The 26,371-nt window shown below is 35.3% G+C and overlaps 1 protein-coding gene across 2 annotated transcripts; it reads left to right on the top strand.

Annotated features, from left to right (window-relative positions):
• Nucleotides 1–851: 851 nt before the first annotated feature.
• Nucleotides 852–4,533, top strand: LOC113317703. 2 transcript variants are annotated; one of them, XM_026565850.1, is made up of 11 exons: nucleotides 852–1,048; nucleotides 1,312–1,372; nucleotides 1,473–1,546; nucleotides 1,626–1,858; nucleotides 1,965–2,141; nucleotides 2,222–2,439; nucleotides 2,528–2,677; nucleotides 3,002–3,220; nucleotides 3,357–3,659; nucleotides 3,758–4,055; nucleotides 4,191–4,533. In XM_026565850.1, exons 6-10 carry the CDS (start codon nucleotides 2,425–2,427, stop codon nucleotides 3,938–3,940), a joined length of 870 nt encoding a protein of 289 aa, XP_026421635.1. In that variant the 5' UTR covers nucleotides 852–1,048; nucleotides 1,312–1,372; nucleotides 1,473–1,546; nucleotides 1,626–1,858; nucleotides 1,965–2,141; nucleotides 2,222–2,424; the 3' UTR covers nucleotides 3,941–4,055; nucleotides 4,191–4,533. The 2 variants fall into 2 exon arrangements, with proteins under 2 accessions (XP_026421635.1, XP_026421634.1); XM_026565849.1 differs by having other exon boundaries at nucleotides 1,267–1,372.
• Nucleotides 4,534–26,371: the final 21,838 nt, after the last annotated feature.

Here is a 26,371-nt window from a genome sequence, read left to right as displayed (position 1 = left end):
AGGTTAGTAAAGAATTACGAGAATTAGCCCATAACATAAAACTTACCTTTGGAGGAATAGTTTTCTGCCACCAGTACTTATCACAACCTTGGTCGTCATTATTATCCAATTGCACTTCATAACATTTCTCCCAAACCAGGTTAATATATTTAGGGTTTATTTTTTATTATTTGTTTTATTAGTTAAATATTATGTGGGACTAACTCTTGTTAGTTTATATAAATAAAACGAAAATGTTTTATCCACTGAAGGGAAATCCTGCAGAAACCACCGCGTGAGAGAAAACAGGTGACCCCACTTCCACTGCTACGATCCCAATGTTAGAGAGTTTTGCTCTCGTCTGTCAGATCATCTCACAGTGTAAAATCGCGGTGTGTGTAGAATTACTCTAAATAAAATTATTAGTTGGACCCAACTCTTATTAGTTTATATTAATAAAATTACTAGTGGGTTTCTAAAATATCATATTTGTTCATTTTGCCTTGTTTCCCATAGTGGAAAATGCAGTTTATTCATCCACATGGCTCAACAAAATAATAAGTGTGTTGATTGCCATAGGAATTGCCCTAATGTGCCGACTCTCCTTCTCTTTGTCCCCTATTATCCCATCCTTTCTCTACTCAATACCATAACAGTGGTTCTGCACAGGCCGAATGCTTAGACCACACCACACCAAAACCGAATACTAAATTTGTCTCACAGGTTTTTTCAGCCTGGTCATGGTTTTGTAAAGCTTTTGCCACGGTTTTTTTTACTATAATTTAAATTCGGCATTTTTGTCCGTGAAGCATTTTTGTTATTATAATTTAAATTCGGCATTTGGTGTGGCTTGGCTTGGCTCTAAAAGCTGTTTAAATAGCAAGGTCTTTAAAATTTTCTCCTCGCTGACGAAGGTGAAAGACGTTGGCGTCGAGATTCCCCAAACTTATTTTTAGGGTTCACTATTTTGAATCGTCACCTTGAAACCAGATCCAAGGTATCAAGTATCGATCATATCGCGATTTTGTGGAATCTGATGTATCTTGTGTTGTTTGGGGTTCTGAATTTGGTAAGCCAATCTTGATCTTATTAATTTATTTCCATCTAGTATGAGATTGTATCCTACGTTTTACCGACTCTAATTGTGATGAATAGTCCCTTACTGATGGAAACTTTGATTATTTCTTACGATATTTTGTTCTAGTATGTGCAATTTTTGCCTAGTTTGATAGGGTCATCCAAAAATTTGCAAAAAGTTTGATAGAATTATCATTATTCTCCTTGCAGTATGCGTTAATCATTGTTTACTTAGCGAAAATATTACTTCTTCAGCAGAACCACTGATACTAGTGTGGGAAGGACTGCCAATTTTCAAGGATATGGATTCAGAAAGGTCAAATTAATTTCTTCTTTTGAAAATTGCTTATCAATTCCGATGCATGCAAGGTGGTTATTCAATTTGAATTGGGTTGTTCCTTTATCCTTGCATACAGATCTGTGGGTCGCAAAAGAAAGAGGGAGGAAGGCTCATGTTATGGAGGGACACCTGAATTCACTGATGCTGAAGGTTAGGTTTCATTGGGTTTTTTCCTTCTCCTTATCTCAAGTAAACTTCAGAGACAGTTTCTAACCATTTTGCTATACAGGGGGTGCAAATTTCATCTGTAAGCCTATAAATTTGGATTTTCCATGCTTTGAGAACTTGGAGGTATCAGAGGATCTACGTCCATCACTTGAGAAGATTAGCAAAACTGCAATAGAATGTAGAAATCTCTGGAACAATAAAATCACAAGTTCTGGAAATTTGGTGCCACTGTCTGAGTTTCAAAAGCTGTTAGAAAGTCATGGGCTGTTATGGCACAAGAATATTGTGTCTGAGGTAAACATATAATTCAAGTTTTGTTTGAATCTATAGCGCTGCCCGCCTTTAGTTCTATCTTACTTCATGATGCCTCCTGATGGGTATATGCTGAAATTCTTCCCAGAACGGTGTGGAGGTCACTGCTAACCAATTATGAAGCCGGATCAATCGGAGGCCATATGATCTGTCGGGCTTGCTTCCAGATTTAACTTCAGAGTCACTCTGGGAAAAAGCAACTGAAGACTTCTTCAAGGTGTGTCGTATATGTCATGAGCTTGAAAGAAATTTCAACGGAGAGCAGGTAATTTCCACCACCAGAAATTGCATCCTTTTTTGTAGCGAATTTGGTAGATTTTCATGGTGTGTTCTGTCTCTTCATAGGTTGGACAGTTAGCCTCTTTCCTTGAGTACCTCATCATGATACAAGGAGAGCAGCGGCTTGTTGCATATTGTTTTATTGAGCATCTGGTCAATTGAAAAAGTCTATTGTTCGCTTAAATGATTTATTCGCATCCAAAGTTGCTTGTCATGGAGCTGAAGACAAGTATCCTTTTGGGAGGAGCAAGAATCTCACTGTTAAGTGCATGTGGAAACAAATGGTAAGTCTTAAAACAATTTAGTAATTTCTTAGTATTTTTGTTTGTCTTTGTTCTAGTGAGCTATATCTAACAGCATTAAAAATGTCAGCACCTGTTTGATGGTCTGGATATTATGTCGCGGGAGTCATCTTCATTGCTGAAAGAAGCTGAGGACAAATCATATAGCTGCTCAACTGTCAACGATGAACTCCACAAGACTCTAGGACTCGTTAAGGGCAAGGAATTTATGAATGCAAGGGTAATTTTCCTTCTGTTGGCCTGGTGGATTTTTTAGAAGCCCAAACTATAGAATAACGCAATCGAACAGATAAGAGCAATATAACACAGATTTGGAACTAATAGAACAAATTGAGTTTAGGTTATAATAAAAACTCTGCCCAAGACAGATTATAACAAATACTTGTGTACCTGAATTACTGAACCCTTCTAAAAGAAAGATATGCCCTTTTATTGAATGGAAACTAGTAGTCAATTGCCCCTGCACCATCTTCTTTGCTGGTGTCGTAGAATTAGAGAGTCTAGTATCCTTATTTATAATTTTATAAATGAGTTTATGTTGCAGCAATTGTTAGGTAGGTCTTGTGGTCGCAATAGTGACTTGGGAGAATTTCCACCAGCTGAATGTTCCCATGTTTTTCTTCCCTCGAAATCAATGAAGCAGTTGGTTCTTTCGAACTTTAAAAGATTAGATCAGTTGCATTGTGTTCTCCAGGGGAAAATTGTTGGTAAAAGTTCGGTTACAGAAAAGCTGATTGGTTGTTTTTACAATGTACTCAGTAAGGTATGCATGATATTATTGTTGTGTGTCTTCTGTTAGGCACTTGAGCTGTCTTTCCTTATTTTATTTTATTCATCTCTTGTGTACTTAGTTACATGTTTAATAGAAATTTGAAGATCAGAGATTGCTTCTTTTGCAGGGAAAAATGATCGAGAAGGAACATTTTGATGGTTTAGAGCATAAGAACAAGTTGCTGCAAGAAACTGGCGGTCTTGTTGATAATGAGGTCATATCTGAAACTGAATTTGCCAAGTCTGTCAAGAAAACGGTAAAGCAGATTGATGAAGCAGTTCAGAAACTAGTTTCATTAAGGGGTTCTATTCTTTCTGAAGACTCGCCTCACCGAAATATCGCTTTATGGAGAGTTCTATATGAATCATCCTTACTGAATCTTCAATTGGATCTCATATGTGAAACCCTTGGCGGAACAATCAAATTCGGGGTACGCATTTTACTTTATTAGTTTTCCTCATGTGACATTTTTGTACAATCATCTTCATGGTAGTACCTAAATTTGTCGTGGACATGTTCTTTTTACAGGTCAAACTATTAGATAATGCTCAGCCCAGTGACTCGGCAGATTTGGATCAGCTTCATGCGTCAATTATTAAACTAATTGGATCTTGTAATGGAGTCTTACTTGACTTTTTAGCCATGCACAAAACTGGAAGTACTATCTTAATCTTGTTGATTAGCATCCAACTTTTTGCTCGACCTACTTAAAAACATATGTTAGTTGTGGTAGGTGGCAGAAGTGACTTGCATGATAGCAGAAGTTTTGGTTACGCGATGTAGTTTTACAACTTTTACTGGTAGTTTTATAGGCACTTTAGAAGAGGTAATATAGTTTATTACAATTAGTTGTATTTATTCACTCAACATTTTCAGCCCGATCTAAGGCAGCAGGAATTTGTTGTTTTTTTATGGCAGCACTTCTTGATTTATTTGGTTTTCGTCCTCTCTTTCTCCGCAGGAAGACCTTGATTTCTCGTTTAAGGACGACGCCGCTATTTGTGATGATGTTAAGGATGACGATTATGACTGGGAAGATCCTGTTGTCATGTATATCATGTCAGCAGAGCAACAATCAAATTCATGGCAATACACTGATGAACCTAGATTTTGCTCAATGTAAAGCTTCTAATAGAAGAGCCCGTTTTGTGGTGTAAAGAAAACTGTTTATACTTGCATACAAATACTGACTTTTTTTTCCTCTTTCTTTTCTTTTTATAGATTAAATAATTAAACATCCAAATTGTAAAAGGCTTTTCAGGTGTAATGTTTGTGTGGCTGGTTATTTTTGTTTTTTGTTTTAATTCACTTGATTACATGCAGTTGCTTTTTTATTGTGAAGTAAACCAAAAATTTCAACATGGTGTTTGTGAATAAATCTCGTGGTTGCTAGTAGGGGTACTAATTTGCTGGGAAGTATATCCAAGTATTAAAAGTGCTTTGTGTCCTACAGATTTTTGGTACTCCCTAACAATCCCGTACTAGCAATGTTGGAAAATTGTTACAAGGAGAATTGTTTCCAGTATGCGCCTGCATTAAGTGTTGGGTGCAATAATCAAAAAAAAAAAGAAAAATCAAATAAGCAAAAGTTATTGATATTTAGCTCATTTATAATGGAAGTGATTGCTTTGCAAAACGAACAAGCTCCCCGTATCTCCGCAACAGCAACAAGGCAAAATTTTGGAAAATAGAGTGAGTCACGTGTTCAACACGTTGTCCTTAAGACATTAGCGCCCGGCTACACTCAAGAGTGATGCTATAGCCCTCACAGGACGGATATCTCCAGGATAAAACACCCTAATACATCTACTACTAGCATATGTAGTAGATGCTCAACTTGAGCTTGGCAACTCCGAAAAAACCGCTATAAAATATTTTCCCTTAGGGGTCCCTCTAAAATATAGAGCAACCCCTTTCCCATGATTTTACAAAAGTAGTGAATTTCTTTATATAATGGAATAAAACAATTTAAGAAGAGGAATTCCCCGATGTGGGACTAAAAAGCTTATATAGTCTCTTAAAACAACTAAAAAGTGGAAACTCCACAATGTGGGACTAATAAGTTTTTCATTCACAAACAAAACAAAACAATAAATTAATTTTATTTAGTTAAACACATTAAAATAATAATTAATAAATATTGTTCCAACAATCCCCCACATGAATGAAAACCTCAATAAAACATGAAAAACACAGATAAATCTTGGTAAGCCAACACCCAATCTCCATGATCCGGCTTGATCGAACAGACATATGGAACGTCTGTGTGTTGAAATCATACTAGTCATTTCAATGTCCTCTCCTTCACACAAAAATGTGTTGACCCCAGGTTCATACTATGGATTGCAAAAATCATATAGTATAGAGAGCTTTCATCCTTAGCTCCTCACAAGTGAGACTAAAGGTTCCTTTCACGAAAGTGAAAAAGCATGAACCAGTGAACACTTAGTGACCCTTAGGTACTAAGTTCCAGTAATACCAAAACCATCAAAAGCGAAAATCATATAAAAAACGCAGGAAATACCATTTTAGGCAGAGGTGTCCATGAGGTCTTGAACCTTTGCTTAGTGAGATATTACCGGAATTACTTGCTAGAGACAGTGAACTATGTCTTGAACTCCTAGCGTTTGATGTAATTCGCGATAACAATCACGGATGATATCTCCAAGGTTGCTGCCAAGCTCGTGCCGTTTTGTCCGTTTTGGCCCTGGACGTATCCTGTTTCTCAGAATGCTCTAGAGAATCAGCTCATATTCTCACAGGAAGCGACCCACTTCCTCATTCAGATAGGTGAGTTTCCATAAAGAGTGTTACTGCTACACCCCACTTCAATCTTAAATTGAAACTATAGAACTCATTAAGACTTATTAAAAAGTCATCCTCCACATGCAGTCACACTATCACGTCGTCTACACCATAGGGAAGGGACAGAGAATGAAAATCTCTGATAGTGTTTACCTTTACCCACCACAAATTAGTTGTCTCATTCGAAACCTTGATCATGGGATCTCCAGTCAGCAAGGTTGAGTATCCTTCATGGCAAGTTTAATATATGAGCTTAAGCCCCAACCCCCTCGATGCATTTTTAACTATCTCTTTGTACAAACCTTTCGTCAAAGTTGCGCGATATTCTCCTTGGACTTTATCCAATCAATGGAAATAACGCCGATTGAGATTAGTTATTTCTTAGCTTTAACTATTATAGCTTGGCTAACACAATGTATAGATATAGCTGGCACAGGCCTATGCCAAAGAGGAATGTCTTCTAAAAAGCATCTTAGGCACTCGGCCCCCTCTCATGCTTTATCTAACGCAATACTCTCAGATTCCATAATGAATTGAGCGATATGTTTGTTTGGAAATCTTCCAACAACAAACCCACATGTTAGAGTGAAACCATATCCACTCGTAGACTTAGACTCCTCTGAGTCAACTATCCAGTTTGCATCATAAAGTCCCAAGGACAACAAGATACCTTTCATAAATCAAAAGAGTATTTTAGGTACCATAATACTCTACTCAGTGCATCTGAATTCTCTTGCTCTGGACTACAATTATATCCACTTAACTTACTCACAATATAGGCAATGTCTGGACTCTTACAGTTCATTAAATTCATCAGACATCCTATAACTTTTGAGTATTCAAGTTAAGATACTCCACTACCCTTATTTTTCTTGAGACTACAAGAATAATCGTACGAAGTACAAGCAGGTTTACAATCAGACTGATTGTATCTCTTAAGCACAACTCAACATAATGAGAACGACTAAGACTTATAAATGTTTGATTATCTTCTAATCCTCATCCCTAAGATTACATCAAAAGGGCCCAAGTCTTTCAAGTCAATGTTCTCATTCAGTGCATGTTTTTAGTGGAATTGATCACATCTATGTTTGTATCAAGCATATCATCAACATACAAGCATACAATTACACAGACATCCTTAACAAGTTACTTGTAGACATACTTGTCAGATTCATTAATTTAAATCCACTATCCATTATCACATGATTAAATTTTCCATGTCACTGTTTACGTGCTTATTTGAAAACCATACAAAGATTTTTCAAATTACAAACTTTGTATTCACAACCTTTCACTACAAAGTCTTCAGGTTGATCTATGTAAATTTCTTTACCTAATTCACGGTTTTAGAAAAAGCTGTCTTAACATCCATCTGATGTATCTCTACGTTCTTTATGGCAGCAATAACAATTAGTATCTCAACGGAAGTAATTTCCGTCACAATTGAATTAGAATCAAGGAAATCACCTTCTTTTAGTTTATAGCCTTTAGCTACCAACTTAGCTTAATATTTTTCCACAGTTTCATCTACCTATCGTTTCCTCTTAAAGACTCATTTACATCCCATGGTCTTACAACCTGGAGGTAAACTAGCAAGCTCCCAAGTCTGGTTCCAACGGACTGAGTCCATTTCACTAAATGAAGCTTCTTACCAGAATGGGGTTTCAGTAGATAAAGGCTTCTTTACAAGTCTGTGGCTCAGACTAAGCTAGGCATGTTATGAAGTCGGTTTCATAAGAAGTCTCAAGTCTAATTATTTTACTTCTCTTAGGCTCAACATCAACTTCATCTTCCTTTAAAATAAGTTCTGACTATTTGAAATAAATCTAGGGGATCAACAACACATCTCTAATGAGGTACAGGTTTAGAATAAACATGTTCAAAGAACTCAGCATCCCTAGATTCCGTAATAATATTCACACCAATGTCAGAAAAAATCAGAACACACAACCAAAAATCTATTTGTAGAAGTATACTCAATATACCCTATACGAAAACACAATCAACATTTTTGGTTTCAATCTAGTTCTTTTAGGAAGAGGAATTACAATCTTAGTCAAACGCCCCCACACTTTGACACATTCATAAGAAGGTCATCTACCGTTCCATAAACCATATGGAGTTTCATCTGATTCTTAAAAGGGTACTTTATTCAGGATATACTAGTTAAGAGGACTGCCTCCCCCCACAAGGCCGCAGGTAATCCTGAACTAATCAACATGGAAATTATCATCTCCTTAAGGATACGGTTGTTATGTTCAAGGCTTCTAATTGGTTTCCAACTTCAAGTTTATACATCTTAAGGCTTCTAAGGCGTCATCCTTATCCTAAGCAAGTATACAAGATAGTACCTCGTACAATCATCTACGGAAGTTATAACCATCTTTTACCACAGTGGTTTTGGGTTGAACTCATGTCAACTAGGCCTAACTGAATTAATTCTAAAGGCTTAGAATTACTCTGAACATTTGTGCTAAAATTTTATAGCATATTTTGATTCTTCACAGATTTCACTTTTGTGTTCAAAATCCAAACTAAATTTGGGTACGAAGCCTATGCTAGCCAGTTAAGCATTGACTTATAAGTTTACGGTTCCAAGTCTACCACGTAAAACAATCAATCACACAAAGATATCACAAGAATCAACTACGTTCACATCATCAGTTTTTCCGTTAAGCTTATATAGACCCAAAGTCCTATAACTCTTGCTTAAAAAATCACTGCCTAGTTACAACAAGTTTTCCAGATTCAATTAAGATCTTAAATATTTTTCCATCTACAACAGAACAAGATACAAGATTTTCGCATATGCTCGGAACATGAAAACTTCATTCAATGTGAGAATATTACAGATATGAGCTTCTGCTCGACCTTTTCCTTTTATGCAACCTCTATTGCATATGAGTTACTCAATAAGAGTTTCTCGACATCCCCTATCCTATGATAGGAGGTGAACAGGTCTCTGTTTCAACAAACATTCTTGGTGGCTCCAGAGTCCACCTACTGGTCTCTCACATTGGTTATTAAAATAACTTCCGACATCATGCCACCAAACTCGTTCTAGTTTGTTTCAACTAAATTAGCATTAACTTTCTACTTATTAAGGTTTTTATGTTGTCTACAATTTACTGCCGCGTGGCCAGGAATTTTACAAACATAACACTCACCCTTAACTAAAGTAATTCCGGATTCAGGTTTACGAAATATACCTTTATCATGAAGACCATGCTTAGAGTTGCGTTCGATGTTCTCACCTTTGCCATCTTTGGAAGATTTGTTTCCAACCACATGCGGCTATTAGCCATGTCCCTCGGAGATGACACCTTTATTCACAAATCACAATTCCAAATCAGAAAGTAAAATATGAGTTTTGAAGATAACATCTATATATACAAACTTCGTTTGAATCAGCGTTTCAAAAAACTCATGGTTACCCCACAAAAATTAATTTAGTTAACAACAATTTTCTGCTCGTCAGAATTTTTCAGAAACGTTTTTCTGTTTTGTAAAATATCAAAAAAATACTTTTACAACTCCAAAAATTCTGAAATTTTACACGGGTAACTATCAGGATGTATACTACGTTGTGTCAAAAGGGTGCATCGAAATTCCTTCTATATTAAAAGATAAAATTGAAACTCTACAGCTGACCAGAAATTCGTTTTTGTTTTTTACCCCACAATTAACATCCATGATTCACAAACCAATCAATCGTTTTCGATTATTACAAATACTAATGTCTTAAGATTGTTGGGTGCAATAATAAAAAAAAAAAGAAAAACCAAATAAGCAAAAGTTATTGATACTTAGCTCATTTATAATGGAAGTGATTGCTTTGCAAAACGAACAAGCTCCCCGTATCTCCGCAACAGCAACAAGGCAAAACTTTGGAAAATAGAGTGAGTCACGTGTTCAACACGCTGTCCTTAAGACATTAGCGCCCGGCTACACTCAAGAGTGATGCTATAGCCCTCACAGGACGGATATCTCCAGGATAAAACTCCCTAATACACCTACTACTAGCATATGTAGTAGATGCTCAACTTGAGCTTGCCAACTCCGAAAAAACCGCTATAAAATATTTTCCCTTAGTGGTCCCTCTAAAATATAGAGCAACCCCTTTCCCATGATTTTACAAAAATAGTGAATTTCTTTATATAATGGAATAAAACAATTTAAGAAGAGGAATTCCCCGATGTGGGACTAAAAAGCTTATATAGTCTCTTAAAACAACTAAAAAATGGAAACTCCACAATGTGGGACTAATAAGTTTTTCATTCACAAACAAAACAATAAATTAATTTTATTTAGTTAAACACATTAAAATAATAATTAATAAATATTATTCCAACATTAAGTAATGATACCCACCGTACATCTCTCCTACTATGTGTCTGGCATGTAAGTTATTAGCATTTAGTTATGTTTTCTTTGTTTGTTCGTGTAAAGTTAGTAACATTTTAAACTACACGTCGGGAACTCTGGAGGCATGTGCTGTACTTTTCTATATATACCAGACAATTAAAATGCACCAATAAAACCAATTGAATTTTACATATATTTCTTTCTTATAAAAAATCACATGTATAACTATTTTTTTATTATGATATTTAGCAAGGTATAATTATTATTGAAAATGCGGGGTCTAACAATCACACCCAACAATTCGTTTGACAATCTGAGAGGACTTACTCCAATACTTTCTAGAGAATCAACTACATAGTCAGACTCAATCTAGAGAAACTATATCAAAATGTTTAATATCTCTAACTCTTAATTCAATCCGCAATCAGCAAATAGAAATCTGCGAGCCCGATTGAATATAAGAGGAGTAAACTTGAACGGTACCAAAGACCATTGTTCAAAGATCAATCAATCTCAATCAACAACCAAAGGTTGGATTTCCTAATTGATCGATACAACGCACAACCTGTGATATTTCAATTATATAACAAAATATAGTGCAGAAAAAAAATAACACAGACACCAGAATTTTGTTAATGAGGAAACCGCAAATGCATAAAAACCCCGGGACCTAGTCCAGTTTGAACACCACACTGTATTAAGCTGCTACAGACACTGGCTACTATCAATGAACTTCGGACTGGACTGTAGTTGAACCCTAATCAATCTCACACTGATTCAAGGTACAGTTGCGCTCCTTACGTCTCTGATCCCAGCAGGATACTACGCACTTGATTCCCTTAGTTGATTTCACCCACAACCAAGAGTTGCTACAACCCAAAGTCGAAGAATTGATAAACAAATCTGTCTCACACAGAAAAGTCTATTGGATTGAATAAATCCGTCTCCCACAGAAATACCCAAGAGTTTATGTTCCGTCTTTTGATAAATCAAGGTGAACATGAACCAATTGATAAACCGGACTTATATTCCCGAAGAATATCCTAGTATTATCAATCACCTCACAATAATCTAAATCGTATGATGGCGAAACTAGATATTGTGGAATCACAAACGATGAGACGAAGATATTTGTGATCACGTTTTATCTTGCCTATCGGAGAAATTAATCTCGAGCAAATTTTAGAGAACATAGTACTCAAACGATAGAATCGAGCAAGATCAGAACACGCAACTACAAGAGAAATAGTTGGGTCTGGCTTCACAATCCCAATGAAGTCTTTCAAGTCGTTAACCAACAAGATTTAGAAAAACCTAAGGTTAAAGGAGAATCGACTCTAGCTTATGCAACTAGTAACACACATAAGTGTGGGGACTAGGTTTCCCAGTTGCTAGAGTTCTCATTTATATAGTTTTCAAATCAAGGTTTGCAATCCAAGTTACCTTGGTAACAAAGCATTCAATATTCACCGTTAGATGAAAAACCTGATTCAACCAAGCTAACATCTTCCAACCGTTAGATCTAACTTAGCTTGTTACACACAAATCAAATGTACGCTCATTTGGGTTTATGAACCGTACCCAAACGTGTACACTCATGTTGGCTCAAGAATGGCCAACCGAAGTTATCCATATGATAACTCTCATATCAACAATATTTATCTTATCCATAACTAGTTCAAATGACTCAAATGAAACTAGTTAAAGAGTTGTTCAATTGTTATATTCTCATAGAAGTATACAAGAACACAATCGAAACAAAATCGGTTTGATTCACTTGAATAAATCATGAACATTATAGCCACGGTTTCCAAAGATTGCATTCCTTATGATTTAAATGTTTAAGTTCACGAACTGACCGATTTGATAAATTAACCATCTTAAGTATGCGTCTATGCGTACTTAAGCAACCAGATTTGAGTTTATTTTAGTTTCCAAACTCAGCAGAAATTTTCGGTTCGAAAACTTCCGCCAGTATGTATGCATAGTTAAGGTGACTAGTTTAGAGTTTGTCAAAACCAAACTCAGCAGATATTTTCGGTTGGAAAACTTCCGCCAGTATGCGTACGGGTACGAATACTTAACCTGTCTCATTTACCAATTTCGTATACACACATATGCATACACTTGGCTCTCGATTTATGGATTTATACACTAATGCGCGAACACACTATATATGCTTATATCCAAAGATGGTTACATAATCAACTCTTCATTTCAATCATTGAGACTTTCTTAAAGGACGTTATATAGTTGTTGTTCACAAACTATTTTTCGTCAAAGCAATTTTCAAGTTATTGAAATTATCATAATGAAACATCCCAAAACAACACCAAATGATTGTATCGCACAAAGCATGTAAGATGTAACTCGGCAATTTTCATATGATCTTATTCGGACTTTCCTCACGAATGTAAGATGAATTCGTCCGAAGCGAAATATTGCCAACACATAATATAAGCGAGATAAACTCAGCTCGAAATCTCAAATGTGTATAATAGAAAACTATATCATAACACGACTTATGTCTCAATATATGAGATAGAGTAGAAACATACTTTCCAAGTGATAGATAAGTTTAAATCTCCACATACTTTTTATCGATGAAGTTCCACAAGCTCCCCTTAGTAGTTCTTCGTCTTCAAGAGATGAACACCGTGAAGTCTAAAGCTCAACTATACAATCTATGTCCTAGTCTGAGACATCTAAATAGACTATAAATCAAGACTCATAGTTTTGATCACTAACATTGACAAGCATGCTTGAGATACCAACACATGCGAGTTCGACCGAGCAATGCTCTAACAGTCTCCCCCTTTGTCAATTTTAATGACAAAACTAGCAATACATATGGATTACAAAATAAATAAAAACTTTGTAGCTTCTCATCCAAATGCTTGATCTCCTTGGCATCTTCAAAACGACTCGAAATCTTCGTCACTTCCAAGTACTCCATGATTCTAAAGGTTATAAGTTTAGTCTCATAGATGTTGAGGATCCGTAGCTATAACAATGAGAAACAAATTCTCTCGATCATTGTTATACAATGTCATAGTATTATTATACAGTATCAAAGTTCAGTTGCATCACAACTTTGACAATAATACTACGGTGATATGTATTACTCCCCCTTAGTCAATACATCATCTCAATATGAAAACTACTCCCCCTTACATAATGATCCGTAAACCATATGTATTTGTAGTATGAAACTACACATTAATTCTTCCCCTTTTTGTCAATAAAATTGGCAAAGGTACGAAAACTAGTGGGATCCTCGTGAAATTTCCATAGAGATTCTTCATGACCAAAAGAGAACAACATACCAAAAAATTTAGATGCAATCATAAAGCCAAATCTAAATGCATTCATCAAGGAGTTTATAAAGATACAAGATAACCCCTATAAAATTCCACAGCCGCACTCCCCACAAAGATATGGCAATTAAGCACAAGTTCAAAAATAACTCTCCCCCATAAAATGTCATTCCCGATGGAACAACAAAGGCGACCTTGCTTTTACAAGAAAAGAAGGATTTCTTTGGACATAACCAAATCACATGAAAACATGAATTTGTATCCAAAGGATCAATAGAATTAACTATACAAGATGATCAATTAAATTGCACATGCTCGACATAAGAGAACTTACGGAGCAACACAATAAAAACACAAAGATGTGGGTCCAGGAAGATCAATACTGCGGAATAAACAAGAATTTACTCTATTTTCCATCACTATTTGCACAATCACATATAATAGAAAATTCTTGTAAACAAAAGTTCATCATTTCTTCCATCAATATTTGCATAATGACATAAAAGGCATAACTTTTGTTTGTCAAAAGTTCATTTTATCTTCTTTTTTTTGATTCAAAAATAGAGATTTATTGATTAGATAGAGGATACATAATTGTCTTGAGAGACCCAATCTTTTATGTCAGGAAGGAACTCATCAAACAGTTCAAAATTGTCTTTCAGACTTCTAGCCTTTTTTGCCAACTTGTCTGCAACGACATTACAATCTCTCTTAACTGAAACACATTGCCAGTGTGTAATTTTATTAAAAAAAAAATTAATATCTAAAACTAGACCGTAATTCAACCAATGAACACAGGGAACTGATTCATTGATTTATTTAACTAAAACTTCACTATCATATTCAAAAATCACATTGTTCAACTTTCTTGAGATGGCTAGAGAAACAACTGCCTTCATAGCTTCGCATTCTAGTTCCTCCACCTCTATTCCTTCCTTCATTCCTCCATTAAAATATTGTCCTTGTACACCAAAGTAGGTACCTGCAAAATCCCTTAATATCAGTCTTATACCACCTTGAAAATTTTGTTCAACAAAAGATGCATCAAAGTTGATTTTCATATAACCATTTTCTGGTGGATTCCATCTGAAATTCTGTAATAACACAATATTATTAGCAGCATTGTTAGGAACATGATAAACAATTCTATTGATATTATCCAAAGTCATTAATCTATTAGGATTATGATTCTGAAAAATATTAGTGCACATATCCTTCCATATAGACCAAGCAGAAACCATTAAGAGTTTATTCATATCCTCCCTTAGTAAACTTGTTCCAAAGTTCAAATTAGAACCTGTTGTGAACCAAGATATCACCCAATTCCTGAAAGAGCCATGATGTGATAATATAATTCCAACATTTATGTTTAGAGTAAACCACATGGATCTAGCATAAGGAAAATTCAAGAAAAGATGATCACTTGTTTCATTAGGATGCCCACACAGACTACAGTGAATCTCAATATCATTCCTATATCTAGATAGTTTATCTCTTGTTGGTACAATATCTTTAATACATTTCCAAGCAAAAAGTTTAACTTTATGAGAGTTTTCCAGACAATCTGAGGGATTGTGTTAGGAAAAACAGTGACTTGAGTTTGTCTAGTCAAAACATTGTAAACACTTTTGACAGAAAACAAACCCTTTCTACTTGGTTTCCAAATGAGTGTATCCTTACCTGAACCAGGAATATCCATAGCCAAAATTTTATTAGCAGACTCACGTTCAAAAAGACAATGTATGAGAACAATATTCCAATCCCTAGTATCATTATGAAATAACTCAGAAACATAAGTGTAGGAGATAGAATTAACTAAACCATTAGAAGGAATAGGAGGATGACTTAATCCTATGACCCAACAGTCCAACCAAATATTAATTCTAGTGCCACATCTCACAAGCCGAAAACTATTAATCTTAACAGTTTCAATGCATCTGTAAAGACCTCTCCAGATCCAAGAACACCTTTCATTCAGTTTCTACAAATGAAGTATACTGCAATTATGGAAGTATTTAGCACTCAGAATTTGAACCCATAATTCATCCTGGTCATTAATGATTTTCCAGACTAACTTACATATGATGGAAATATTGAAAGTCTCTAGATCCCTGAAGCCTAATCCTCCTAAATCTTTAGACTTGTTAATATTATCCCAACCTATGAATTTAATTCCTTTACTTGTCTTATGCCCCCACCAAAAATTCCTCTGCAGAGAATCAAGTTTACTTATAAGTGTAATAGGGATTTTAAAACATCTCATTTGATAAGTAGGTAGAAAATTCAAAACAGATTTAATCAGAGTTGATCTACTTGCTTGATTAACAGTGGTACCCACATAATTTCTGAGTCTAGATTCAAAAGATTGAACAATAAGATCAAAAGATCTAACCTTAGAATGGCCAAGCAGCAAAGGTGCACCAAGGTATTTATCTGTATCTAAAACTATTGTCATATGAAGAGCATTAGCAATATCATCACAATAGCTTGGAGAAAGATTCTTACTAAAATAAACACAAGATTTATCTAAGTTAAGCATCTAACCAGACAATTGACCAAAATTTTGAAGAATTTGTAAGATGTTATCAACATGCTTCATATTGGCTTGACCAAATATTAAAATATCATTAGTAAATAACAAATGTGTTATAGGAGGAGCTTTCCTAGACACTTTACCCCAGTTATATGTTTATTGACTTCAGCAGCAAGTAAAGACCTAGAGATAAATTCCATGTCCGGAATAAAAAGATAAGGGGATAAAGGATCCTCTTGTCTAATACCTCTAGTAGGTTCAAATTTTTCACAAGGAGAGCCGTTAAGCAAAACATTTATACTGGTAGTTGAAACACACTGCATAATGAGATTGCAAAATTCAGTTTTAAAACCAAATTTCTCAAGGACTTTAATTAGGAAACTCCATTCCTATCTGTCAAAATCTTTTGACAGATCAAGTTTGATAGCCATAGTGCCGCTAATACCTTCTTTTAGCTCATAGAATGAACTATTTCATGAGAAATTATAATATTGTCATGTATGGCTCTGCTTGGAACAAAAGCATCCTCATAAGGAGAGATCAGTTTCTTAAGCAAAGGTTTTATTCTATTGGCCAAGATCTTAGAAATAATCTTGTAGGTGACATTGCATAGACCAATTGGTATAAATTCAAAAGGAATTTTAGGACCTTTACATTTAGGGATAAGAGATAAGTAAGTCCTATTTAGGCATCTAGGCATATAACCACATTAGGAAAATCATTGGACCACATCAATAATATTTTTACCAACTAGGTTCCATTGAGACTGATAAAAACCAGCCTGGAAACCATCAGGACCAGGAGCACTCCAAGCAGGCATATTTTTAACTACATTCTCAATTTCAACATCACTAGGCATAGTAGACAACATTTCATTATCAACATAAGACAAAATACTAGGAATAATATCAAAGAAATGGTCAGACAAAGCAGGATTAGAAGAACAAGAAACTGAACTAAAATGATTAGTAAGCAGCCTACCAATATCTTTCCTTTCATTAAGCCAAATACCACTATTATCACATAAAGCATTTATACTATTAGTATGAAGTCTTTTGTTAACAATGGAGTGAAAATATCTGGTATTATTGTTCATATCAAAAACAACTTTGTCCCTAGATTTTTCTTTATAAAAATCAGATTGTATTTTATATCATTTTTCCAAATCACTAGTAATATCTTTTACTCTAGCATGTTGATTATTAGAATTAGAATCACTTTGGATAGAAACAAGTAAAGCCTGAAGGTCATTAATTGTTTTTTGAATATCACCAAATACCATCTTATTCCATTTAGACAAAGCAATTCTAGCACTATGTTGTCTTTGATTCAGTTTAAAAGCAGGATTACCATGTATATTGACATTCCAAGAAGCTTCAAGATTCTGCTTAAAAGTACTATGACTAATCCAAGTTCTAAAAAACTTGAAAGGTCTCCAAATATTTTTGGGAATAGGATCAGTTATTAGAAGAACATGACAGTGGTCAGAAGCAATGAAGTTTATATGTAATAACATAGCACTAGAAAAGTTTAGTGACCAATCATTATTACATAAATCCATATCCAATCTAGCTTTCTTAGGGACAGTACCATATGAATTACTAGTCCAAGTATGATGTCTACCTTCAGAACCAACATCAATTAGACCAGCATTATTAACTGCATTTTGAACCCATTTATCTGAACTATTATTGTTTCTATCTAGATGAAAGTTTAAATCCCCTGTAATAACCCAAGGCTGTTGAACATCTTTACTGAATTCAGAGATGAAGTTCCACTGCAATTTCTTAGGATCAGTATAGGTAGAACCATACATGAAAGAAAAAAGGGCTTTTGGTTTACTAGGACATAGTTGAACCACAATACGAATGATATTATTTTCACAACCAATTACCTCAGTATCTATCCCATCTTTCCAAATAACTATGAGACCACCAGCATACCTAACTCTATCAATACAAACATAATTTGAGTAGAGAGAAGAGTGAGCAACTGAAATCATTCTATCCTCATCAAGTTTAGTTTCACAAAGAAAAATAAAATCAGGACTTTGGGCTTTAACTAAATTTTGAAACTGATCTTTGGTGAACTTATTAGAAATACCTTGCACATTCCAAGATAAAATCTTCATTTTAAAAAAGAAATTATTTAAATCAAATTTGAAATAAGGTTTAAAATTTAATACCCTAGTCTCCATAGTGTTGCATTGGCTGATATTCTTTGTTGTGACCATGTTGGTTGACTGTGTGTTCCCCAGTTTGCCATTGCTATTATTTACATGTTCCAAAACATGTGTGACTGAAAGATCATTTCTCTGCCTCTTACCAAGCCTTTCTCCCTCAGCAAACTCTTCAATGCTATTTCCACTTGCAGAACCTGACCCCACAAAATAACCATCTTTTGGAGGGACAAAAGCAGTACCTTTCACACCTTTTTTCTTTGTAAGAAAAGGAACTTGATCTCCTGTTTTTGCAACCACTATTTGCTTTATTTCACCTTTATTAGTTTCACCAAAGAAATAATTTTTAGCATGAGCTTTTTCCAAAAATTATGTTGCATCCTTACAAACACCCTTTGTATGGTTGATGATGTAACAATTAGGACAGATTTTATGAGGCTGCTTCTCATAGAAAAATTTGATCCATCTGGTTGAATTATCATTTGTAATTTCCATAACTCCCCTTCTCATAGGATGATTAAGATCAAGTTGAACACATACCCTAACAGGGTCACTTCCAATTTGAATTCCATCTTCTGGTTCAATTTCCAAAACTGAGCCCAAAATGTTACCAATTTTAGTAATGGATTTCACATTCATATGCTCTGGAAGGATTTTCCTAATCTGAATCCAAAAACATTGCTTACTCCAATCCAACTCCTGATAAACAATGTCAGAACTGTAGTATCGAAAATTAATCAAGTACCCATTAACACTCCAAAGACGAGTGTCAAACACCTTATTTCTTGTGTCTTCATCTTTGAATCGAAACTCCAGAATGTTATATTCCAACTCAAACACTTTGACATTACCAGCTGGTATGAAATCCCAAATGAAACCCAGATACTTCTTAACAGTTTTGAGACCCATTTTACCTTCCAAAAAAATCTTACCAACAAGACTAAATTCTTCCTCAGATCTTTCCTTTCCTTCTTCATTTTCAGATTGAAAATAAACCACTTCATCTACATCACCAAGATCCAAAGATGCATGCATAAATTTTGCATCCAGATCTGTAACTGAGTTAACATTGTCTTCTGCCATTTGTGATAAACTATATTTTTGAGATGTTGGAAGAAAATTGTTGAGATTGAAGGAAACTTCTTTACCATTTCTTTTATATAATTGTAACCCTATAGAATTAGGGAAATCATTGATATTTCGGAAGATAATATTCCTAGTATCCCGTAATTGAGAATATAATCTTAATTGATTATTTCCTTCACAAAGTAAGCCTGCTTCAAAGAAAGGAAAGTGATAGCTATAGAGATTGTCGATAATAACGAGAGTGATTAACGGAGTAAAAAAGTAACGGATATTTAATATTTTGAATTTCACCAGAACGCGGCATTGTCCAACCCACCCAGTAACCGAGTTAAATCGGCAGAGAAACCTTTCCAGTAGAGAAATCATGGCAAACTTGAAGAACATAATAGCTTCAAAAAGCAGCAGTACAACTTTTGCAAATGCGTGAATCACAACTGTAAACATGGTAAACACCATTAGGGACATCACCAACTGCAAACACATTTGGAGATAAAAACAATATTAGTTATCCATACAAAATAATATCTAAAAATCTAGTAAGAGATCTTTTTTTTTGAAAGAAACTTAATAAAACAAGATATTGAAAAGAAAAACTAGTATAAGATCTTTTTGAGAATATTGGAGTAGATTCCAATCATGGAGAAATCACAGAGATAGAGATAAATCAAAGAGACACTAAAGAAAATTTTAAAACTAGTCGACTCATATTTTCGCCGATCCCCAGAGCTCCCCCATATCCAATATTACCTTACAAGTTCATTCTATCTTTTATCAATACTTTCATACCGACATGTAATGGAGATAACTTTTGAACGAGTTCATCATACTTCTTATGGACTTGACACATGTAGCAATTTAATTGAAAGATAAAACATTCAAGGCTAAACATAAGCGTCATTAAAATATTTAAAACAACAGTTTAAAAGTAGTATCAACATAAGAAGTTCAGCACTCATAATTAAAGAAAATTTAATCACTCAACTTATAATAGTCCCTCTTGATTTCATAAAACTTCTCATCCAATACAGGATGAGCAGTTAAAGCATAGTCCAGCTGCTCCTTCAAGACATCATTTTCCTGCTGAAGAAGGTTGAGTTCAGAGTTGGGAGCTGGAAAAGCTCTGACCATTTTTCTGACGTTGTTCATGGTAAAGACTTTTGGTCCTCCAAGATTGGTTCCAACGGTAGCGATGCCAAATTGACTGCAAATCCTTGAAATAAGACAAGGAAAGCCAGGAGTCTTCTTCGAAATTTGTATGACACTTATCATTTGACGTACAATAAGGCCACAAAAATCAATGTTTCTTCCTTCTACAAAAAAGTATACCAGTTCAGCCAGAGGTCTGGTCCATAGTTGTCTGTCAAGTATACTAGGCATCAGGTTAGCTACCAAAAGTTTCCCAACAACATTGAGAAACACATCAGCCTCATGAACATCAAATTTTCCTTCATGTCGAGGAGAATTCTTACCCATAAGAAGGTTCAAGAGAGCTTCCGAAGATGGTCTCATGTGCTCAGGGGTGGCAAGAAAAAATCACCAGATTATGGTAAACACATCAGTTCAACAATTACTTGTCGATTAACAACTAAGGTTGTTCCCCCGACAATGGTTTTGAAAGAGCAGTTGACAAGATCATCATCATGTAAGTTTGCATAAAATTGAGATGTTAGCTCCAGGTAGGCAATCCCCATGAGACGATGAATAATACCCCATTCATGATTTTCAAAGAACCCAGTCATACCATCAACCTTAAGAACCGATGGGTTGTAAATCCTCTCCATGATGGGTTTCTTAGTGCTATACTCTACACAGTAGGTACGTGCCTTAGAGTTAACGAACACAATTTGCATACTAGGGTCAAGAAACATTTCTTCATGACTTTGGGTACCCGAACTCTCACCATGGTTAACTCTCTTCCTAGGGGCATTTAAGATAAAATCTACATGAGAGAGAAATAAGAACTTACTCGGTTCGTGAACTGGTAACAATGGTGGGGGAACAGAACAACAACGAAGAGAAGAACATACACCAACCTCAAGACTAGTTTTTCCTTGCGATTCCAAAAAGCCCAAGAACGCTCAAAGAGATTGAGAAACAAGGTTTATGGGAGTTGAGAAGAATGAACTGTTGGGTTTTATTATTTTGTACACGAAGTGAGGAAGAAGAGCACTTTCTCTTTTTAAGTGACAGCGGTGGATCTTGAACCGGTTCCGCACGTTCTGGAACAGGGTAAAAAAACGGACATGATAGGCTGAGGGTATGTGAACCGCACATGTGCTGACAAGGGCATGTTTATTTTTGTGGATAACAAAGAACCAATAGTCGGAGTGAAAATCAACGAATATACTTGCAAACTGCAATCATAGTCATGCAAAAATAGAGCCTAACGCACCGTGGCACCAAGAGAGTGTCTCTTTTCAACTACTCTTACATCTTACAGTATTGAGAGAAACCCAGGAAACTGTTTTTATGAGTTCTTCAAAGAAATTCCAGAAACCACAAATTTGTTTTTCTGATTTCTTGTATCACATCTTATATGAAACAGTTTCCGAGGGTAATTTACAGTATTGCATAGGGAAACTCTCTTGAAGAAAGGAGACATCCTAAATTCTTCATACGAAGAGACAATACTATTATTTTGGTAAGATGTATCAGGAATTTCCCAAAGAATTGATTCATGCTTAGAGGTGGTATTGTCAGAAGACTTAGACTTAAAATCTTCTTGTAAACTGTTTCGTTTGCTACCACTAATTGGATTACACAGAGGAGGAGCATTGCTCTCACTGATCAGTAAACCAATGTCAACTTCAACATGAATATTATTCATCATGACTAGATTTAGCTTGTCAAGAGATTCTTGTTCTTTCTGGAGATATAACTCAACATCAAGAGATAAGATTTCTAGTTTCTTTTCAAGACTTGAATACACTTCAAGGGATTTCAAACCTGGCGGTGGTTTAGATAGAATTTCTTCTACATATTTTATTAAATCAGTCAGGGAAGAAAATTCTGGAATCCCTGGATCTGGTGGCGTATTTATTGAGATAACATTTCTATCCATATCAGATCGCTACAAACACATACTTATAAAGTCATTAACGTGTTTTCCTGCTCTGATACCAATTGAATATGTGAGGGTCTAACAACCACACCCAACAATTCGTTTGGAAATCTGAGATGACTTGCTCCAATATACTTTCTAGAGAATCAACTAGACAGTCAGACTCAATCTAGAGAAAATTATATCAAAAAGTTTAATATCTCAAACTCTTAATTCAATCCGTAATCAGCAAATAGATATCTGCGAGCCCGATTGAATATAAGAGGAGTAAACTTGAATGGTACCAAAGACCAATGTTCAAGGATCATTCAATCTCAATCAACAACCAAAGGTTGGATTTCCTAATTGATCGATACAACGCACAACCTGTGATATTTCAATTATATAACAAAATATAATGCGGAAAAGAAATAACACAGACACCAGAATTTTGTTAACGAGAAAACCGCAAATGCAGAAAAACCCCGGGGCCTAGTCCAGTTTGAACACCACACTGTATTAAGTCGCTATAGACACTTTCATACTACCAATGAACTTCGGACTGGACTGTAGTTGAACCCTAATCAATCTCATAATGATTCAAGGTACAATTGCGCTCCTTACATTTCTGATCCAAGCAGGATGTTACGCTCTTGATTCCCTTAGTTAATTTCACCCACAACCAAGAGTTGCTACGATCCAAAGTAGAAGACTTGATAAACAAATCTGTCTCACACTGAAAAGTCTATAAGATTGAATAAATTTGTCTCCTACAGAAATACTCTAGAGTTTTTGTTTCGCCTTTTGATAAATCAAGGTGAACAGGAACCAATTGATGAACCAGACTTATATTCCCGAAGAACATTCTAGTATTATCAATCACCTCACAATAATCTAAATCGTATGATATCTAAACTAGATATTGTGGAATCACAAACAATGAGACGAAGTTGTTTATGATCACGTTTTATCTTGCCTATCCGAGAAATCAATCTCGAGCAAATCTTAGAGAAGATAGTATTCAAACAATAGAATCGAGCAAGATCATAACACGCAACTACAAGAGAAATAGTTGGGCCTTGCTTCACAATTCCAATGAAGTATTTCAAGTCGTTAACCAACAAGGTTTAGGAAAACCTAAGGTTAAAGGAGAATCGACTATAGCTTATGCAAATAGTAACACACACAACTGTGGGGATTAGGTTTCTCAGTTGCTAGAGTTCTCCTTTATATAGTTTTCAAATCAGGGTTTGCTATTCAAGTTACCTTGGTAATAAAGCATTCAATATTCACCGTTAGATGAAAAACCTGATTCAACCAAGCTAATATCTTTCAACCGTTAGATCGAACTTAGCTGGTTACACACAAATGAAATGTACCCTCATTTAGGTTTATGAACTGTACCCAAACGTGTACACTCATATTGGCTCAACAATGGTCAACCGAAGTTAGCCATATGATAACTTACATATCAACCATATTCATCTTATCCATAACTAGTTCAAATGACTCAAATGAAACTAGTTAAAGAGTTGTTCAATTGATATATTGTCGTAGAAGTATACAAGAACACAATCGAAACAAAATCGGTTTGATTCAATTGAATCAATCATGAACATTATAGCCACGGTTTGCAAAGATTGCATTCCTTATGATTTAAATGTTTAAGTTCATGAACTGAACGATTTGATAAATTAACCAGCTTAAGTATGTGTACGAGTATGCGTGCTTAAGCAACCGAATTTGAGTTTGTTTTAGTTTCCAAACTCAGCAGAAATTTTCGGTTTGAAAACTTCCGCCAGTATGTACGCATACTTAAGGTGACTAGTTAAGAGTTCGTCAAAACCAAACTCAGAAGAAATTTTCGGTTGGAAATGTGAATACCAATATTCTGCGGAGCACGTGTCACATTCTTAGTTGTCGCATACAAGATAACTGAGTATCAGAGGATACCTTCGCAGATCTGCTTTATCTCATCCCAAGAAGGGACACCTCGACAGCCAAGATAGAAGAAATAAATCCTAGTCTATAGAGATGCAGCTGGCGAAGGGACAAAGGTAGATGACGCATCTAATCAGCATTAAATGCACAAATCTCTTATCTACACGCATAACCAAAGCACGTGGAGAGAAATGACGTGGAGAAATCTGACTGGCAAAGGTTAGCGGTGAACGAAGGTACAATCTGTACTGAGGCTGGGAAGTTCCTGAAGGAACGTGGGTCAGCTGAGGTGGCAGAGTCCGACAGGAGAAAGCACACGGTGAACGAAGGTACCATTTGTACGGAAGATATATCAGGGAACAATGGATCCAAAGATAGCAAAGATATACCTGGAGCATAAGGGGCTATAAATACCAAGCTTCACCAACAAACCAAATGCGTTCAATATCCAGGAGAAGAAGATCTAGTCTTAAGCTTATACCTCTTCAATGTTTAGAACTTAAGTATTTACTTCAACTTGATTTCTCTCTATTCCTTTAGGAAGCATTTAAGATCTTTGTAACCACTACTACTTAATACAAACAAATCACTCATTACCCCGTGGATGTAGACAAAAGTCGAACCAAGTAATCTCTCGTGTCTCATGATAACTTAGTTGCACTTACATTATATTTGTGTTCTTTGTTATTATCGTTATCTTAGATATCTTTTATTACTAAGTATCATCAGTTCAATAGAGGTATCATTACTACATAGTACTCGGTCCTATGAGATGTTTACATTACGTAGACTATGGAAAAATTAGTAGGCACAGAAAACTTCCGCCAGTATGCGTACGGGTACGCATACTTAACCTGTCTCCTTCACCAATTTCGTATACACACATATGCATACACTTGGCTCCCGGTTTATGGATTTATCACTACTGCGCGAACACACTATAAATGCTTATATCCAATGATGGTTACATAATCAACTCTTCATTTCAATCATTGAAACTTTCTTAGAGGACGTTATACAGTTGTTGTTCACAAACTATTTTTCGTCAAAGCAATTTTCAAGTTATTGAAATTATCATAATGAAACATTCCAAGACAAAACCAAATGATTGTATCGCACAAACCATGTAAAATGTAACTCGGCAATTTTCATACGATCTTATTCGGACTTTCATCACGAATATAACATGAATTCGGCCGAAGTGAAAGCTTGGAAACACATATTTCGAGAAATATATAAGCGAGATAAACTCATCCCGAAATCTCAAATGTGTACAATAGAAAACTATATCGTAACACGACTTATGTCTCAATATAGGAGATATAGTAGAAATAGACTTTCCAAGTGATAGATAAGTTTAAGTGTCCACATAACTTTTGTCGATGAAGTTCCACAAGCTCCCCTTAGTAGTTCTTCGCCTTCAAGAGATGAACTCCGTGAAGTCTAAATCTCAACTACACAATCTATGTCCTAGTCTGAGACATCTAAATAGGATAGAAATCAAGACTCATAGTTATGATCAGTAACATTCACAAACATGCTTGAGATAGCAACGCATGCGAGTTCGACCGAGCAATGCTCTAACGATTATTTTTATTATGACTATTCTAGCATTTATTTATAATTCAAACAAAAATCTCATCGGGATCAAGCCAAGAATTAATATCATTTATGCACTTATAATAAAAATCCAATACATGTGCACTATAAATACCCATCACAATTCCTACATCAAGAAGAAAAAAACATCAAAATGGAAGTCAAGTTCAATATTTTGTGTGCGTCGCTTTTCATTTTGTTCTTCTTCATTGAACAAGGTATGGGAGAATGTATAACATCTGATATATGGATCAGACAACAAAGGGTTAATATA

Source organism: Papaver somniferum, chromosome 10 (genome assembly GCF_003573695.1).
Source record: "Papaver somniferum cultivar HN1 chromosome 10, ASM357369v1, whole genome shotgun sequence".
Lineage (NCBI taxonomy): Eukaryota > Viridiplantae > Streptophyta > Magnoliopsida > Ranunculales > Papaveraceae > Papaver > Papaver somniferum.
This window is presented reverse-complemented; position numbering and strand designations above follow the sequence as displayed.